The 20107-nt window shown below is 35.8% G+C and overlaps 1 protein-coding gene across 5 annotated transcripts in view; it reads left to right on the top strand.

Annotated features, from left to right (window-relative positions):
- The window catches only part of TUSC3 (tumor suppressor candidate 3), a 213295-nt gene that overhangs the window by 89917 nt on the left and 103271 nt on the right, over nt 1-20107 (top strand). For all 5 annotated transcript variants that reach the window (XM_025886249.2, XM_025886250.2, XM_073902373.1 and 2 more), the window contains exon 3: nt 15484-15601. In XM_025886249.2, coding sequence (XP_025742034.1) covers nt 15484-15601 — 118 coding nt within the window. The remainder of the gene's footprint in view (nt 1-15483; nt 15602-20107) is intronic.

Raw genomic sequence — 20107 nt, 5'->3', positions numbered from 1 at the left:
TAGGACTGGTTTCGTGTTTGCAAATTCCTTTAGGTTTAGTTTGTCCTGGAAACTTTTTATCTCTCCTTCTATTTTCAATGACAGCCTAGCTGGATATAGTATTCTTGGCTGCATATTTTTCTCATTTAGTGCTCTGAAGATATCATGCCAGTCCTTTCTGGCATGCTAGGTGTCTGTGGATGGGTCTGTTGCCAATCTAATATTTCTGTCGTTGTAGGTTACATATGTCTTCTCCCGAGCTGCTTCCAGGATTTTTTCTTTGTCTCTGAGACTCGTAAGTTTTACTATTAGATGTCGGGGTGTTGACCTATTTTTATTGATTTTGAGAGGGGTTCTCTGTGCCTCCTGGATTTTGATTCCTGTTTCCTTCCCCACATTAGGGAAGTTCTCTGCTATAATTTGCTCCAGTATACCTTCTGCCCCTCTCTCTCTTTCTTCTTCTGGAATCCCAATTATTCAAATGTTGTTTTGTCTTATGGTATCGCTTATCTCTCGAATTCTGCCCTCGTGTTCCAGTAGTTGTTTATCTCTTTTTTTCTCAGAGTCCTTATTTTCCATCATTTGGTCTGTGTGTCACTTATTCTCTCTTCTGCCTCATTTATCCTAGCAGTTAGTGCCCCCATTTTTGATTGTACCTCATTAATACCCTTTTTGATTTCGACTTGGTAGATTTTCGTTGTTTTATTTCTCCAGAAAGGGTTTCTCTAATAACTTCCATGCTTTTTTCAACCAAGCTAGTATCTTTAAAATCATCATTCTGAACTCTAGTTCCGACATTGTACTGTTGTCTGTATTGAGTTAGGTCCCTGGCAGTCGGTACTGCCTCTTGTTCTTTTTGTTGAGGTGATTTTTTCTGTCTTGTCATTTTGTCCAGAGGAGAACAGATGAATGAGAGAACAAAATGCTAACAGGTTAACAACGTCCCCAGAAAATATACTCTAAAGAAATCAGAAAAGACTTGAAACCGGGGGAAAGAAAGGGAAATAAAGATAAAAGAAAAAAAAAATTAAAAGAAAAAGATAAAAACAGATACAGAACAGAACAAAACAAAAAACAGAATATGATCAAATATGATTAGGCTGGTGCATAGATCAGTGCCACACACTAGATTTTGGGTGTATTTTGGTCTTTTAGAAGAAAGTGCCTCCCAAAATTTTAAAGAAAGAAAATCTTATATATGTACAAAAATAAGGGATGGAATATGACTGTAAAGATGAAAACTATGAAAGATTTTATAAAAGGAATTGATAAGAAGTTGTTTGAAAAAAGAAAGAAGAGGTTTTAAAAGAAAAAAGAAAATAAAAGGGAGAGAATGTGATCAGGCAGGAGACTAGAACAAAGCCATACATTAGAGATTTATGGTATATTTTGATCTTTTAGAAGAAACTGTATCTCAAAATTTTAAGGAGAGAACAACTGATATATATATATATATATATATATGCCAAAAATAAGGGTAACTACTATGAAGGGATAGAATATGACTCTAAAAATGAAAAATAAAAATGTTTTTTAAAAAAGGGATTGATAAGATATTGGTTGAAAAAGGGAAAAAGAAAAATTAGAAAAAAAGACAGTTAAAAAAATTATCTTTGAAAGACTAAAGAATCATGGTAAAAAAGCCATGAATTCTACGTGCAGTGTTCCCCTAGCGCTGGAGTTCTGCCGTTCTCATTGATTGGTAAACTTGATCTTGGCTGGCTGTTCTTGCTGATCTTCTGGGGGGGGGGCTCTTGCCATGGTTCCCAAATGTCTTTGCAGGAGGCGGAATTGCCCCTCCCTTGACAGGTCCGGGCTAAGTAATCTGCTCAGGTTTGCTCTCGGGAGCTTTTGTTCCCTGCAAGCTTTCTGTACAGCTTTGTAGTTGGAGAGTGAAAATGGTGGCCTCCCAATCTCCGACCCAGAGGAGCCAAGAACTCGGGGCCCCGCTCCTCAGTGAGCCTCCAGAGAAAAGCATCAATCACTCCTGTCTCTGCAGTCTCCGGCCGCACTCCGTGCTCACCCGGCCTGTGACCCGAGCGTTTCTGTCTCTGGCACCCGACCCTGTGCGGCGTCTCCAAACCCAGCAGATTCCTGCGGTTCCCCCTGCGCTGCTCCTCCCGGGGGAGGAAGGGGAGTCTCCCCCGATCTGCCGCTTGTTGGGTCCCTGCTTCCAGAAGGTGGTCGCTTTTCTGTTCAGAGAGTTGTTGCTATTCTTTTCTTCGATCTCCTTTTGAGTTCATAGGTGTTCGGCATGGTTTGATCCCTATCCAGCTGAATTCCTGTGACCATACGAAATCCAGGTCTCCTACTCCTCTGCCATCTTGTTCCTCACCCTCTCTGGAAGACATTCTTAATAGACTCTAACTTGTTATGTGATCACGGATTTGTGTTTACTAAAAGACACTAACATAAATGAAGATTCCCTTTTATGGACTTAGTAGTAGACTGAATATGAGCTGGAGGATATATCAGTAGAATCCTTGAAAACTAAAAACCAGAGGGAACGAAGCTTGAAAAAAAATCCAGAATATCCATGGACTGTGGGACAACTACAAAAATTTCAATACCAGTGTATAATGGGAATAATCAAAAGGAGAAGGAAAGGAACATAAGAAAAATTTGCAACAATAATGACTGAGAGTTCTCCAAATTAATGCCAGATCTCAAAGTACAGATTGAGAAAGCTCAGGGAACACCAAGCAGGTTAAATGCCAAATAAACAATACCTTGGCATATCATTTTCAAACTATAGAAATTGAAAAACAAACAAAAATTCCTGAAAGAAGCCAGCGCTGGGGGGAAAAAAACCTATAGAGGAACATGAACAAGAATTACATCTGACTTCTCAGAAACCATGTGAACAAGAAGACAGCAGAATGAAATATATGAATGTTGAGAGAGAGTAGAAGAAAAAGCCAACCTAGCACTTGCACCCTATAAAATTGTTTCACAAGTGAAGGATAAATACTTCGTCAGACAAACAAAAATTGAGATTTGTTGCCAGTTGACCTGCCTTGTAAGAAATGTTTTAAAAGAAGTTCTTTAGAGAGAAGGAAAATATATAGGTCAAAAACTTTTGGGTCTATTTAAAGAAAGGAAGAACATCAAAGAAGGAATAAATAAAGGTCAGATAAAAACTTAGGAAATAACATATATACAGATTTGGAAGGAAGACATAAAACTATCTTTGTTTACAAACAACATGATTATGTAGAGAACACAAAAGAATCAACAAAAAGACTTTTGGAACTAATGATTAATTATTGCAAGTTTGCATGATATAGGGCAAATATGCAAAAGCCAATTGCCTCCTGTATACCAACAACAACACATGAAATTTGTAATTAAAAACACAATACTATTTACATTAGCACCCCCCAAAATGAAATAAAGACTAAGGTATAACTCTAACAAAATACGTAAAAGATGTATATGAGAGGGTGCCTGGGTGGCTCAGATGGTTAAGCGTCTGCCTTTGGCTCAGTCTGCCAGAGTCCTGGGATCGAGTCCCTCATCGGGCTCCCTGTTCCTTGGGAGCCTGCTTCTCCCTCTGCCTCTCTCTCTCTCATGAATAAATAAGTAAAATCTTTAAAAAAATTTATATGAGAAAAATTACAAAAGTAATGAATGAAATCAAAGAATAAATAAGTGGAGAGATATTTTATGTTCATGGATAAGAAGACTCAATATTGCCAAGATGTCAGTTCTTCCCAATTTGATCTATAGATTAAATGCAATCCCAATAAAAAAATTCCAGCAAGTTATTTTGTGGATGTTGATAAACTGATTCTAAAGTTTATATGGAGAGGCAAAATACCCAGAATAGCCAACACCATCTTGAGGGAGAAGAACAGAGTTGGGAACTGACATTACCTGATTTTAAGACTTATTCTAAAGCTACAGTAATCAAGACATTGTGGTACTGATGAAAGCATAGATGAATACATCAGTGGAACAGAATAGAGAACCTAGAACTGCACCTCCATAAATAGCTGATCACTGACAAAGGGTCCAAGGCAACACAGTTAAGCAACAATAATCTCAAATAGACATCCACATGCAAAAAATGAATCTAGATACAGACCATTATAACTATCACAAAAATTAAAATGTATAGACCTGAATGTTAAATGCAAAACTATAAAATTAGAAGATAATATAGGAGAAAACCTGGATGACCTTGGGCATGGTGATGCCTTCTTGGAACACCAAAGACATGATTCATGAAAGAAATAATAAAAAACTGAACTTCATTAAAATGAAAAATTTCTGCTCTGTGAAAGGACAATATCAAGAGAATTAGTAGACAGGCCACAGACTGGGAGAAAAATATTTACAGAAGACTCATAAAGGACTCGTATTATCTGAAATATAAAAAGCACTCTTAAAAGAATAAACACACACACACAGACACACACGCAAATGGGCCAAAGACCCTAACAGACACCTCACCGAAGAAGGTATATAGATGGCAGATCAGAATATGAAATGATGCTCCACGTTGTATGTCATCAGGGAAATGACAATTGTGATCACAATGAGATCCCACTACACACCTATTAGAATGCCAGAATTCAGAAAACCAAGAACACCAAACGCTGACAAGGATGTGAAGTAACAGGAACTCTCATACATTGCTGGTGGGAAAGAAAAATTGTATAGCTACTTTGGAAGAACGTTTTTGTACAAAACTAAACATAATTTTGTCATATGATAGCAGTCACTCATGTTGGTATTTATCCAAAGAAGTTGAAAACAATGTCCACATGAAAATGTGCACACAGATGTTAATAGCAGCTTTACTCATAATGTCAAAAACTTGGAAGCAACCAAGATGTTTTTCAGTAAGTACAGATAAACTGGTACATCCGAGCAATGGAATATTATTCAGTGCTAAAAAGAACTCAACTATAAAGCCATGAAAAGACATGGAAGAACCCTAAATGCATGTTACTAAGTGAAAGAAGCCAATTTGAGAAGGCTACATACTGTGTAATCCCAACTATATGACATTCTGGAAAAGGCAGAAGTATGGAGACAATAAAGATCAGTGGTTGCCAGGAGTGAGTGGCGAGAGATGAATAGGCAGAGTACAGAGGATTTGAGTGAAAGTACTCTTGAAGATATTATAATGATAGGTATATATTTATACTTTTATTCAAGCCCATCGAATGTACAATACTAAGAGTGAACCCCAAGGTAAAGTATGGAATTTGGGTGATATGATGTATCAATATATGTTCATTTGTGGTTTAAAAAAAAAAAATGTACCATGCTCGTCAGTGATGTTGATAATGGGGGAGTCTATGCATGTGTGGGGGCAAGGAATATATGGGAAGTCTCTGTTCCTCCGATTTTGTCATAAACTAAAACTGCTCAAAAAACAAAATAAAGTCCGAGAAAAAAATCCCAGATGATTTTTGATGCAAGTGGTCGGGGAACAATAATACTCTTGAGAATTGAGTTTGTATCTTTATCTTTATATATAGCTGTAGGTGTAGTTATAACGTGGCTCTTATTACCTGAGTTCAAATTCTGCTGGCTCTAATAATTACTGGCCATGAACAGAGCCAAGTTGATTAATTCTGTTCTTCAATTTCCTCAAATGAAACAGAGATAAAGCCTAGTACCTGTATTAAAAGGCTTTGTGGAGACTAAATGAGAGAAGTGTAAATACCTAAAAGCACACTTGCACACTGTAAACCTCAAATGTTACTGATGATGGTGATGCTTTTAGTTAAGTAGAAAACACCTAATCTCCATCTCATGGAACACAGTGTTTTTCATCTTGTGTCTGCCTTTTTGATTCATTGCCATTAAAGTTCACTATAAAGTCTGCATATTTTAGGCTCTTTACCACATGTTCAGGCATCCTGTAGGATTCATATTACGAGTTAATGCTTTCCTATTTTCAACTTGTTAGGTTTTGTGATAAATGTATTCTTTTATTCAAATATTTTTGGATATTCTAATAATTCCTGGGCAAGTTATTATAAACAAGATTTACATTGTTTTGAACTTGTTCATTTGTTGTTCTGTATTCATTATTTAACATTATATACATTTCCCTAGTAGGTGGACATATCATATGGCAAGGGCCTATATCTTTCTGCTCACTTTTACAAAACCCTTCCACACCCTGTATTACTTCATCCATTTATTCATCCATCTGTTAATTCTTTATTGTTCCACAAATATTGATCAATATATACTACAGTTTTTATGTCTATAGTGTGTGTGTGTGTATAAACTTGTTAAGTGAACAATGGATGAATCTGTTTCTTTACTACATTGTGTATCAGTCTTTTTCAGACTCAACCTCTAAGCATTTATATGTTATTGTTAACCATTTTTTTAAAGAGAACAAAAATTCTACTGACTTATAACTGAATGTTTACTATGTGTGTGTGTATATATATATATATATATATATACACATATATAAAATTCAGTATCTCTTATGTTCATACACAATTTTGACTTGAGATACATGTTTGAATCACATATTTCATGTTACAGTTGTTTTCCAAGGAAAGGTAATCTACTTAGGTCTGATAAAGGGAAAAAAATACATGCATAGAAAACATGGAACATGATTGACACAACCTCTTTAATTTTTCTTACCAAGTAGTCAATCACAATATAGTATTGAACTGTTGATACTTCAACTCTTCAGAGGCATGGGGTTTGTTGAATATATTTCAATATATTTATTAAAGGTCCTGGGAATGTATAGCATAACCAGAGGAAAATCACTGTTAAAATGTTTATATATTGTGCTGTTTACCAGTTTGTTTGTTTTCAGGGTACCAGAACCGTAAGTAATAGGCATTCTACTCACATCAGATCTCTCTTTACATATTGTTATCTATAAAAATTGATTAATTAGGGGTTTTATGAAGAAATACTTTGGAATAACTTTGTAATGTGTATTTATATACATATATGTCATCATAAATCTATGACTCCAAAAGACATACATTGAGATTTTGATAAGAATCTGTTACCTTATAGGAAGTTTGATTAACATTAAAAAGAAAAACCATATTTCTTTAAGAAAAGTCCCTTCAAGGACATTAAAGATAAAAATTACATTCATCATGGGAAATATATTAAATATCTACAGCTACAGATGAGTTAATAATCCCTTTTAGTTTTACATAACCTTTTAAAAAGGGTTATAATATTAAAAAGTTACAGCGTTTGGATTAGGTGATGTTTTTTCTTGTTCCCATAATAAAAAAATTTAGAAGATTTAATATAACAGATTTAACAGAAGCATGCCCTGAAGTTATTGCCTAAGCCCTTCTGGATGCTTTGATGCAACTTGACTGCCCTCTTCAGGCTGTATAAAAGTATATTAGAACAATTTACAATGTCCTTTAACCTTAAAGAGAACTGGGTTTACGTTATCAGGGCACATTCCTTCTCAGGAGTCCTTTTTACTTTGAATAGGTATCATTAACTTTGAAATACATATTTCCCAGTCTCATTGAATTATTTAATGACAAACAGATCTGTTCACCGATGCTATTGCTACTGAATTGCACCCAACAGAAAAAAAGGCCCCCATTTACGTTGTCAGTATTATATTTTCTCTAATTATTATATTTGTGTTAAGAAAGTGTAATTTGCTTGGCTTCACTGGAATTCTCTATTCCAGCTAGAAATCTTTTTTTCTTTTTAGATTTTTTATTTATTCATTTGAGAGAGAGTAGGGGGGAGGGCCAGAGGGAGAGGGAGAAGCAGACTCCCCGCTGGAGCTCGATCCCAGGCAGAGGCTTGACTAACTGAGCCACCCACACACCCCCTAGCTAGATATATTCTTAAGTAGAAGCAACCTGTCTAGAAGAGTTTTTGGTTGCTTTGTGCTCTAGATTCCAAAGGAAAATATGTAAGAAATAGGTCATAACTTCATTTATATACTAGTTTAATAACCTCGTATATTTTCCCAACTAGACTAGTATAGTAACATTTTAAGTGTTTCCCAAACATTTATTTTCTCCACCTCCAATATACAATACACACTGTTGCCAGATACCACTTTTTAAATTAATATTTTGTACAATCCACTTTTTTCAGAACATTTATAGTTGTTCACTGTAGAATAAAGTCAAGGTCCTATTTATATTTCTACTGGAAGAGAGCTTCCAGTCTCTTCTTGCCTTATTTTCTAACATGAAACTTGTATTCTATTATTTGAGATACATAATACACATTTCAGGCTGGGTAGTCTTTTTTTATACTGCTTCTGCTACCTTAATATTCTCTTTCTGTCCTTACTATAATTTTAGTCCTTCCATTCTTTTCTGAATATTTTCACATTCATGCTTTGTCCAACTACTGCAGTCCACTGTGATCTCATTCTCCTCTGTATTCCATATATATCGCACTTAGAATCTGCATTCTTTTTTTTAAATGTACAGTTGATCTTTGAACAACACAGGGGTTGGGGCAATGATCCCTGTATACATTCAAAAATCTGTGCATAACTTTTGACTCCCCCAAAACTTACTAATAGCCTACTGTTGACAGGAAGCTTTACATATAACATAAATAATTGATTAGCAGATATTTTGTATATAATATGTATTATATACTGTAGTCTGATAATAAAGCTAGAGAAAAGAAAATATTAAAGTTATAAGGATGAGAAAATACGTTTACAGTATTGTATCGAAAATTTTTCATGTAAGTGGACCTTTGCAGTTCAATCCCATGTTCAGGGGTCAACTGTGTATGTATCTTATTTATGCATTAGTACATTTCTATTCATTTTTCTTAAAGGTGGAGATTGTGAGTTCTACTTTATTATTGTAGCACATATTAAAATGCTGAAAAAACATCGTTAAGTTCTGGGTTCCATATTTGCATATGAAATTGACATTATGAATTATGTTAGATGATGCTTTAGATGATGTTAGACGTTAGATGATGACTTAGTCATTATATTAGATGATGTTAGATTGATGATTTAGTCATTATAACCTTTCAAATCATGCCTAGTATTCCTTTGGCAAATAGCATGTATTTGTGATGGTAAATAGACTTAAAATATTTCTTTTTCTTCTTCCCAAGACCACCATCCTCTTTGACTCCTCAATACTCTTTGTCACATATTCTTTTTTTTTTCAAGAGACTATTAAATCATTTATTGATTACACATGATAATGGATGATACACAAGCTTTAATCCCATCTATAATTTTATCTGATACCATAATTCAATTTAGATATATTGCATAGGATGTGCCAACAATCATATTAATAACCAAATAAACTCCAGGACTTTGCTTGGGTGACCCTTTTAATGGTGAACTCCAGGTCACAACACATTAAGTGTCAGTTCAACTACACCAAGGTTTGTGGAGACAATGGCTTCTGTGCCCAAGCAGGTTGCAAATCAATTTCAAATGGAACCTGGCATCACCCTGAAGGAATTCCAACTTCACACTGTTGGGGTAGTATACCAAGATGGCTTCAGAGTAGACTAACTTTACACAGCACATTTAAAAAAAGACACATTTAATCAGCGTCATGATCAGACTATTACATTTAGCAATCAACAGCATGGGTGCAAAAAAAAAAATCTACATTAAAACCCTTTGTTGGAATGCTTTACACTTTCCACAGAACAGAAACTAAAATAACCTGTTATACAATTAGTCACAAATACAGTCCTCGAGTTTTTTGCCCGTACACATGAGTATTGTCTAAAACATGTCTTCTTTGTAGCAGCTAGGCCCTGCCACCACTGTGCTTGGCTGAGTTCACAAATCTGTTGTAACCTGTAGCTTCCCTGTCACTTCTCTGGCTCTCCTCTCCTGCAAAGCTTTGTTTCCTGGCAGTAATTAAAACCTTCTGCCACTGCCATAGCTACTGCTGCTGCTGGAACCACCTTGGTTTCGTGGTTTGGCAAAATATTGGCCTCCACCACCATAGGGGCCAGAGCTTCTGCCTCCAAAATTTCCTCCTTTCATGGGTCCAAAATTTGAGGATTGATTGTTGTAATTGCCAAAATCATTATAGCTTCCGCCCCCTCCAAAGTTGCTTCCATCATTACCAAATCCGTTATAGCCATCCCCACTGCCACCATATCCACCACCACCTCGACTGCCACCAAAGCCACCTCGACCACTGAAGTTCCCTCCACGACCAAAGTTGTCATTCCCACCAAAACCACCTCCACGACCACCACCAAAGTTTCCAGAACCACTTCGACCTCTTAGGCTGGACAAAGCACTAGCCATCTCTTGCTTAGATAGGGCTTTCCTTACTTCACAGTTGTGGCCATTCACAGTGTGGTATTTTTGAATGACAATCTTGTCTACAGAGTCATGGTCATCAAATGTTACAAAAGCAAAACCTCTCTTTTTGCCACTGCCTCAGTCAGTCATGATCTCGATCACTTCAGTTTTCCCATACTGTTCAAAATAATCTCTTAGGTGATGTTCTTCAGTGTCTTCTTTAATGCCACCAACAAAAATCTTTTTCACAGTTAAGTGGGCACCAGGTCTTTGAGAATCTTCTCTTGAGACAGCCCTCTTTGGTTCCACAGCTCTTCCGTCCACCTTGTGTGGCCTTGCGTTCATGGCTGCATCCACCTCCTCCACAGTGGCATACGTGACAAACCCAAAGCCTCTGGAGCGCTTGGTGTTTGGATCTCTCATTACCACACAGTCCGTAAGCGTTCCCCATTGCTCAGAATGGCTCCTCAGATTCTCATCGGTTGTTTCAAAGCTCAAACCTCCGATGAAGAGCTTCCGCAGCTGTTCAGGCTCTTTGGGAGACTCTGACTTAGACGTGACGGCGGTGGGAGGGGAGACTTTAATGATGCTTACTCTGCGGCGTCCACGGGCAGAAAGTCTTTGTCACATATTCTTGTTTTACTTTCTTCAGAGTACTTATGATTATCTGAAATGTTGTATATACTTGTATGGGCCCTCTCTTTCTCACTGGACTGTATTCTCCTTAAGATCAGAGCCCTTGCTCCTTTTTAATTTTTGGCAGCACTAATGTATATTTGTATAGTGAATGAATGCATGAATGTATATTTAGTAGATTCTAGTAGGTCTGGGCTAGGTTACAGCATTATGAGGGAAAGAAATTCAACATTATTCCTATGCTACATCATTCTATAAGATACTATACATAGATGTTGAACACTAAAATTTGATTGATTTCTTCTTGCATATTTTTCAGAATGAATCATTTTCATTTCTTAGAATATCATTGTCACAAGAATGCCAGCTTTTGCTGATTTGCTATTTCCCTTAGTTTCAGTTTTTTGAAGTTAAAATGTTCTTTTGTGGAAAAATATACTGTTTTTTTTAATTGTGATGTTAATCTGTTTAATGATTTTTTCTAAAGGTAGCATTGTTCTCTTGAGGTTTGTTAGTGTGCAAAGATGTTCAGACCTACTTAATTGTTGGTGCCAATTTACTGTGTGAAGTGCTTCTTTAAAAAAATCAATGATGAATACTTACCAGTATTATATTCCATATGACAAAAATCAAATCAGATTTTAGGGCTTATGCTGGTTTTTACTGTTTTTATTGTAGCAGTGAGGCACTGTTTTAAATAGATGAGGGAGGGCATAAGCTCTGTATTCTCTGTGTATTCCTCTAATAAACAGAGAGCATGTTCTCATTTATGTCACAGCTTCATTTTACCAGCATCTTAACTTCTTTCCCTCCTTAGGCCTTTGTGCTTGCTTTTCCTGCTACCTGAAATGTTTATTCTCTAGCTTCTTTCAGTGTTGTGATTTTCTCATCCTTGGGATTTGAGCTTTAGAGTCATTTTATCTGAGAAACCTTTCTTGACATTCCATGTACATAGATCCTCCATTATTTTCTGTAATACCATTCTATTATTTTCTCAGTGTGTATTGTGGATTTTAATTACATATTTGGTTGTTTATTATATGTCTCTCCACTGAAATATCAACTTCATGAGAGCAGAGACCTTAGAAATTAGCTCACTTAGCTATTAAGTGCTCAATAAATGGTTTTTGAGTGAATTATAGTAAATTAAATCTTATTCAACCACCAAAGCTTTAAAAGATTGTGATCATTTTCATTGAACATGTTCTGCCTACTGAGCGCAGTGCAGTCTTAAGCTAATCCTTACAATGATCTGTTTTTGTACTATGGTCCAATAAAATGATGCCCTTAAGGTCTTTATGCTAAGTGACCTCAGATTATAGCCCTGTTCGTATTTAACTCTTTTAAATATATATATTTTAATCACAGCAATATTATGTGCTCTTTGTTAATTTAGAAAGCCTAAAATGAACAACTACACTCCCTAGCCTCTACACTCATCTGTGTGTATACTTGGCCATAGGCAATCACTATTACTCCTTTTTATTTTCTTCCTCTAGTGATTTTTTTCTTGATATTTCCAAATATTATTTTATAACGGTATTTCATAAAGCAGACTTGATGTTTCTTGCTATGGTAGGTAAGGATTTAATTCATCTCTCCTTATTTTTATAGCTTCCTAGTTCTTCTTTTATTATTGTAACAGTAAATAGCATCCTTCTATTTCTTGTGCATTAACTATAGATGACCTCTCTTGATTCCCTATTTGGTCACATGAAGATTAGTAAGTACGCCCCTTCTTCTCACCTCTTCCCCTTCCCTTTTACCCACCAAATCCTGTTAATTGTACTTTTACATCATCAAGGGTTGATAGCATTTACATTCCATACTGTTCAAAGTAATGAACCTTCCTCATTTCCAATTAAAATTATGATACATTTTAATTTGCATCATATATATTCATTTTCTTGTAGTTTTTCCTGGACCAAATATGTCTTACATACTATGGTCTTAATATCTTCAAACTTCTACTGATTCTAATGATTGCTTAGAATCTTTTTATCTTAAAGTCCAATTAAATTTCTGTTCTAATTTGTACTTTATAGCTTCTTAGGTGGATCAGTTTTCTTACACATCTTCTACCCTGCCTACCTTAACCATAATTCTAGTTGCCCTTTTCCCTTTCTTACAGCGTTTCTCTCATACTCTCAAGTTTTCTCATTTTTTCATTCATATTACCTTTCTTTCAGTTATATCCTAAGGTAATTTCACATTCCTTACATTTCTGAGAATATGTTTATTTCAAACTTAATTGTTTGGCTTGATACAGAATTCTACATTGAAAATAACATGCTCTCAAAACTCTGAAGGAATTGTTCAATTATCTGCCAATATCTAGTGTTGGTAATTACTGTTCCAGTCCCAATCTCATCATTTGTCATTGTGACATATTTTTTTCTCTGACCTTCTTTTTCTCTATAATCTGGAATATCACAGTATGTCTGGTGTTGGCCTTTTCTTGTTTTTCTTACTTAGAACCTGGGAAATAATTTTAATTTGAACACTTAGTCTCCTTTAATTCTGTCTCCAGAAATATTTCCTCCATTCTCTCTCTCTCGTATTTCTGGGTCTCCTCTGAAAGTTGGAATTTTTGGATTATATCTCTAGGTCTCTTTCTCTCTCTTTTTTTCCAGTATAGTCCACCTGTGAATTTTTTATTCTGTGATTTTTATTTAACACTACCTTCTAATACTGGTATTTAATTTGAACAATCATATTTTAAATTTTAAGTGCTCTCTTTTACTTTCTTTGTTCCTTTTTTCTATGATATTGGGGTGTGTGTGTGTGTGTGTGTGTGTGTGTGTGTGTGTGTGTGTGTGAATACTATTGGAAGAAGCAGGCTATCGTGGGCCTTGAGCATCCCTGCATGTTCTGACTGGTTATGCCAAGAAGGCAGAGGCCTGATTGCTCTTTACCTGGGCAGTGTCTCAGGGGTGTGTGTGCAGTGAGAAGCCTTAAGGAATGAAACAATGTCTCCCACTGAACAAAGCACAGGCTTCTTCTTACTTATTATAAAAACAGTAAGTGCCTCAACCTTGGTGTTCTCCTTTAACACAGTTAACTGTGTGTGCTGGCATTCACGAAGGACCCTTTGTGTCACCAGTGAGATTTGGGGGCAGGGGGAACTGATGTGAATGAACATGAAGTAATAAAGTCCTCTGTCTCTGACCCAGCAGTCTCATCTTTTCTGCCAGCCTCCATGAAACAGTAACAGGGTAGCTTGTTAGCTTGTATATAAGATAAAATCTCATACCCTGCACGGTTCTTGACAAATTCCTCTGACTTTTTCTGAGTATATTAAGTTTCTTCTTAATGTTTTTGTACTTCTTTGAATTATGTTTCTTCTGGAGTCTGTTTTGTTTGGGATTTTTTTTTTTCTTTAATCATGTTGGGTTTTTCTCAGTCACATAAAGTGATTTTTTTTTTTTTTTTAATAGTCCAGTCACTTAGGTATAGAAAGACTCACATAGGAATTGGTTGGGAGTGGGGCAGGAGTTTGGGTCTTCTATCTCATATAAAGAAATTGAATTATGATCTCTGAGTTCCATTTCTTATCTCCAGACTCCGCTGCTTCTTAATCCAGCATTTTTCCTCTTTCCTGCAGTGCAGTCTCCTTTTGTAATTGTACATTCCTCCATCAAAACTTTTCCACTAGCTTTCTGTTTTCCAGGTATTTCTTGAACTCTCTTATTTACTGCTGACTACTCCAAGTCTTTGTGTTATTATGAGATTATACATTTTTATCTCTTCCATTTTGGGAGAGGGAGGAGATAGACTCCTTTCTCAATTATGTGGAGGTAACACACTTTATAAAAACATGTTTTAATGATCACTTGTTGCTTCTTGTTTCTATGACTGTACTTATAGCCTTCTAGCAATGCCGTGTCTCTGTTTCTACTCCAAACCTACACTTAAATAAAGCTTTATTATTTGGAAAATCAACAAAATGTCCACTAGAAATTAATTCAAAATAGGAGTGGATAATGTTCATAGAAGAGGGCTTATTTGTGGCATTTGGTTTAACTACCAGTAGAATTTTTACTTACTTTTGCTAATTAGTAATTTTGAATGTAAATGCACTTTTAGATAAATGGAGTATATAAAAGATGCAGTATAATTGCGTTCACAATGTAAAAAAATGCCTATGATTTTTGTTCTGTTATACTGAATTGCCCATATTCTTAAAAATTGCTTTATGTCCTTTACATAAAAATCATCTGAAGATTTAAATTTTATGTATAGGGGATGCCACAAACCCTAGAATAAGAAATGTCGGTTATTTAAAGTGCCATGCCACACACTTTTTGGCCCACATGCTTTCCATTACAACTATTCAGCTCTGCCCGTATATAGTACAATAGCAGTCATCACAACACAAATGAATCAGTGTGGCTGAGGTGCCATAAAACTTTATGAACAACATGATACGAATCTTAAATAATTTTCACATGTGATGGAATATTTCTCCTATTTTGTTACAATCATGTAAAAATATAAAATCAGTGCTTGCAGTCTGTGCAGAAATTAGCCAACCCTGGTGTTGGAATTACCTGTTATTAATAGCTTTGTTAATGCTTGAGTACTGATATGTTTTTACTCTGCCCCATTCTCCTTATCAGGCAAGCTAATGAAGAATATCAAATACTGGCTAACTCCTGGCGCTACTCATCTGCCTTTTGCAACAAACTCTTCTTCAGTATGGTGGACTATGATGAGGGGACAGATGTTTTTCAACAGGTATTATTTTGCTAATAAACTTAATAGAGTTGGTTATGGTACGTTTTTGTCAGTCAAATAAAAATACAATTCATTGAATAAGTTAATAAAGACAAGTAGTTATAATAAATTCTGTGATGTGATTAAAATAATTTTAACCAATGTTATCTTTATCATTGAACAGTTTTTGCTATTAGTATGCTAAACACATTTTAACTTTTCCATTATAGAGGAAATAGATATATATATTTTTAAAGACTTTATTTATTTATTTGACAGAGAGGGACAGTGAGAGAGGGAACACAAGCATGGGGAGTGGGAGAGGGAGAAGCAGGCTTCCCGCTGAGCAGGGAGCCCGATGCGGGGCTCGATCCCAGGACCCTGGGATCATGATCTGACCCAAAGGCAGATGCTTAACAACTGAGCCACCCAGGCGCCCCGAGGAAATATATTTTTTCCAGTGTATAGTGGTAGTTTACATTTTCCTTATTTTGACGTTTAACTGTATTGGGTTTAGGTGATATACAAATTTATTAAAATTTATATAAATTCAACGTAATTTTTACTTAACCCTCACTTTTTCCAATGTGACAGAGAGAATTTTACATGTAAAGTCATAAATATTTATTTAAAAGTATTCCTATTGACTGAATTGTGTGCCTCCCAAACTCATGTTGAAGCTATAACCTAGAAGTAACTGTATTTGGAGCAAGGGCCTATAAGGGATAATTAAGGTTAAATGAGATCGTAGAATGGGACCCTAATCCAATAGACTGGTGTCCTTATAAGAACCAGCAGATACTGGGAGAGTATGTCCACAGAGAAAAGGTCATGTAAAGACACTGCAAGAAGACGACCGTCTGCAAATCAGCAAACCAGGTCTCATCAGAGACCAGTTCTACTGGCATCTTGATCTTGGACTTCTAGCTTCCAGAACTGTGAGACAACAGATTTCTATTTTTTTTTATTATGTTATGTTAATCACCATACATTACATCATTAGTTTTTGATGTAGTGTTCCATGATTCATTGTTTGTGTATTACACCCAGTGCTCCATGCAGAACGTACCCTCTTTAATACCCATCACTGGGCTAACCCATCCCCCGGCTAACCCATCCCCCCACCCCCCTCCCCTCTCGACCCCCCAGTTTGTTTCTCAAAGTACAACGTCTTTCATTAAAAAAAAAAAAAAAAATTCCCCCCCTTCATTTTTCCCTTCCCCCTGTCTTCTTTTTTTTTTTTTTTAAACACATAATGTATTATTTGTTTCAGAGGTGCAGGTCTGTGATTCAACAGTCTTACACGATTCACAGCGCTCACCATAGCACATACCCTCCCCAATGCCTGTCACCCAGCCACCCCATCCCTCCCACCCCCCACCACTTCAGCAACCCTCAGTTTGTTTCCTGAGATTAAGAATTGCTCATATCAGTGAGAACAAATTTCTGTTTTTTAAGCCACCCAGTCCGTGGTATTCTGTTATAGTAACCGGAGCAGACTAACACATTCTCATTTACACAGTCTTCTCTGTAGAGCAAGATAATGAATTATAGCGTAAGGATGCTAGTTGTCATCAATTTTGTCATGGTTGTGTCATCATCATTGCTAACATTAAGTGCTCATGATCCAAGCACTCTTCGAAGTGCTTAATGTATATTCTTTCATTTAGTTTCACAATGATCCGATGAGGAAAATAATGTGATTTTTATTTCACATATAAATAAATTAAAGTATGGAGAGGTTGCTTTTCTAAGTTTACAAAGTTAGTGTAATATAGGGCTAGAGTTTGAGCTCGGTCGTCTGTCCCCAGAGCTCTAGTTCTTAGTTATGCTGTTACCTTGCAGCTACTAATATTTTTGTATTTATCACTATGTGATCAGTGCCTTTCAAATGTAAAATTTATTGTAGTACATGGCATTGATTAGTTTGGTCTCTTTTATTTTTCTCATATGTGACATTCTTTGGCATTATACTTTATGAGGTCATGGAAAAGCATTTAGTTCTGTAAAGAATCTAGCTCACTAATTATAAAGGGGCCATTCGTAAGTATTTTTTCTTATTTGCTTCCAGATTGATTATTTGAATGCCAGTTTCTAGTTGAATAAGAAATTCTTTTTTTGCCTTCAGAACCCTTTATTCTTGGTCTTTCCTGTTAGTATTCCTCACTTATTTCTTCCCCTATAAATTTATTGTGCCTTTTGGGATGTTTCTTTCTGTTCACCTATTCAGCAAATGTTATTGACTGTCTACTCTGTAGGAGCAATGGATTGGTGAGAAACACATACATAGCTCTTCCCCATAAAGAGCTTACAGATCAGGGAGCTGATAGTAATAATATCATAATAATAACACACACACACACGTGTATGTACAGATCTTCCTTGACTTACATTGGGGTTATGTCCTGATAAAGCCATTGTAAGTCGAAAATATTGTAAGTCAAAAATGCATTTAATACTCCTAACTACTGCATATCAGTTTAGCCTACCCTACCTTCAGTGTGCTCAGAACACTTAAATTAGTCTACAGTTGGACAGAATCATCTAACACAAAGCCTATTTCATATTAAAGTATTGAATATCATTGTGATTCATTGAATATGGTAGTGAAGGTGAAAAACAGAATGGTTGTCAGTGTATCAGTTGTTTCATGATCTCATGGTTGACCGAGAGCTTTGGCTCACTGCACTTGGTCAGCATCATTAGAGAGTATTGTATTGCGTATCACTACTCCACAAAAAGATCCAAATTCAAAATGTGAAGTACAGTTTCTACTGAATGTGTGTCACTTTGGCACCATTGTAAGGTTAAAAAATTGCAAGTTGAACCATCATAAGTCAGGGACCATCTGTAATTTCAAATAACCTTACAAAGGGAAATTATAGTACTATAAGAACCAAATATTATTTCATGTAATTTATAGGTCTCCATGGAATCTCAGGAGAATTGACCTTAGAGATCATCAGGTGAAGTGCTATTCATTATACGCTTGAATCCTCGCTGCCATATTAGGGAATAGCTGTCCAGGTCCAATCTGACCGCTAGAGCAGAGGCTTCAAGCCCAAATATCTCTCCTGGCCAGGTTTGTAAACTAAATGAAGAAAGCAGATTGGATTAGTTTAGTTGCATTATGGTATCTTTATTTATGTACATTCTTAATATATTAAACACATTAGTTCTTGTATAATTACATATGTTCTCTCCTATTTTCATAAAACGAAGTCTTTCTGGGTCTTTTTTTATAAAATAAATCTTTAGTGGAAATACTATTTCATTTTTCTCCTAACTACTGTAAGAAATAAAATCAGCAAAACAGTGTGGAGCTGACTGTTGATCTCGTTGTTGAGGAACCAGTATGGTGTGCATGAGGACTGCAGCAAACTGGAGCAGACAAACTTGACCTCAGGGATGCAGCTTGGTCCAGCTGTGTTTACCAAATGCAGGCCACATGTAGCTAGAGCTGTTTTTTTCAAGGAGAAACCCAAATATGAATTTTTATATCTTTAAAATGTGAGCAACTAATTCAAACTGTGCTGAATACCGACTGCATAGGCTGCCAGTATATAACCATATAGATATATTGTTAGATAGAATCATTGAATTCTTTTGTATGCTTTAGACATAAGTTTGTTTTTTTTTTTTTAAGTTTGACATAGATATGAAAGTTGACATCAAGATTGTTTTTAGTTGAAAATTTTCCTCAGGTTAATTTTGATTCAGCAGAATTCTGAATATAGAACTGCTTTGTCTTTTCTAAAACCTAGCCCCTGGCTTAGCAATAAGAGTTATTTTAAAATGCATAAAAGTAACAGTTAGTGGCTTTTATGTGGAATTATAATGTACAAAAACAGGGAAGTACATATTTTGCATTATTGAGAACTAAAAGATTTTTAATGCTAGGTTTCTTTTCTAACTATTGAACCACATTTTGTTGAAGTGCTCTTTCTAAACTGCCATTTTAAAACATTGTGCTGTCTGAAGATAATATTAATATGAATGCCAAAACTTGGTAATTCCTGATTTACTTGGGACTTGTTGGGAAAGTAACTTCAGTTATATATGATTCCCATGCAATGGTTGAGGCTAAGTGAATGATGACAGACCAACCAGTTAATGATTGTGCTGTGTTAGAAGCAGGTCTGGACTAGCAATAAGATCTGCGTTGTACCCTGCTTTGTGTAGCCTTGGGGAATTTGTACATTTTAATGATGATGAAAGCTTTGAATTGTATGATTTTTTTTTAAACTCTAAGATTTTTAGATCTTAAACCTTAGTAGGAATTTTTTGATTGTTCCAACGCAGAGAGTTTTTACTTGTAGTATGTTATTTACGTGTTGGCTCTAGTTATCTCTCATGCATCCACCATGGACACACACACGAACAAAGTCTAGCATGGGAAAAAGCACAGAGAAGAAAGCAACTGGTGACTGTGTGTTTTGTTCTCTTTAACCAGCCTTACTAATGTCCATAACGTGCAAGCCCACTGTTGGTACTGCTGCATCTTTACTTTGATGTCAGCTGCAATGA

The sequence above is a fragment of the Callorhinus ursinus genome, unplaced genomic scaffold (assembly GCF_003265705.2).
Source record: "Callorhinus ursinus isolate GAN/ISIS: 27379988/994484 unplaced genomic scaffold, GSC_fseal_2.0 scaffold17, whole genome shotgun sequence".
NCBI classification, from domain to species: domain Eukaryota; kingdom Metazoa; phylum Chordata; class Mammalia; order Carnivora; family Otariidae; genus Callorhinus; species Callorhinus ursinus.
Note: the sequence above shows the minus strand (reverse complement) of the source record. Positions and strands in the feature narration are given on the sequence as shown.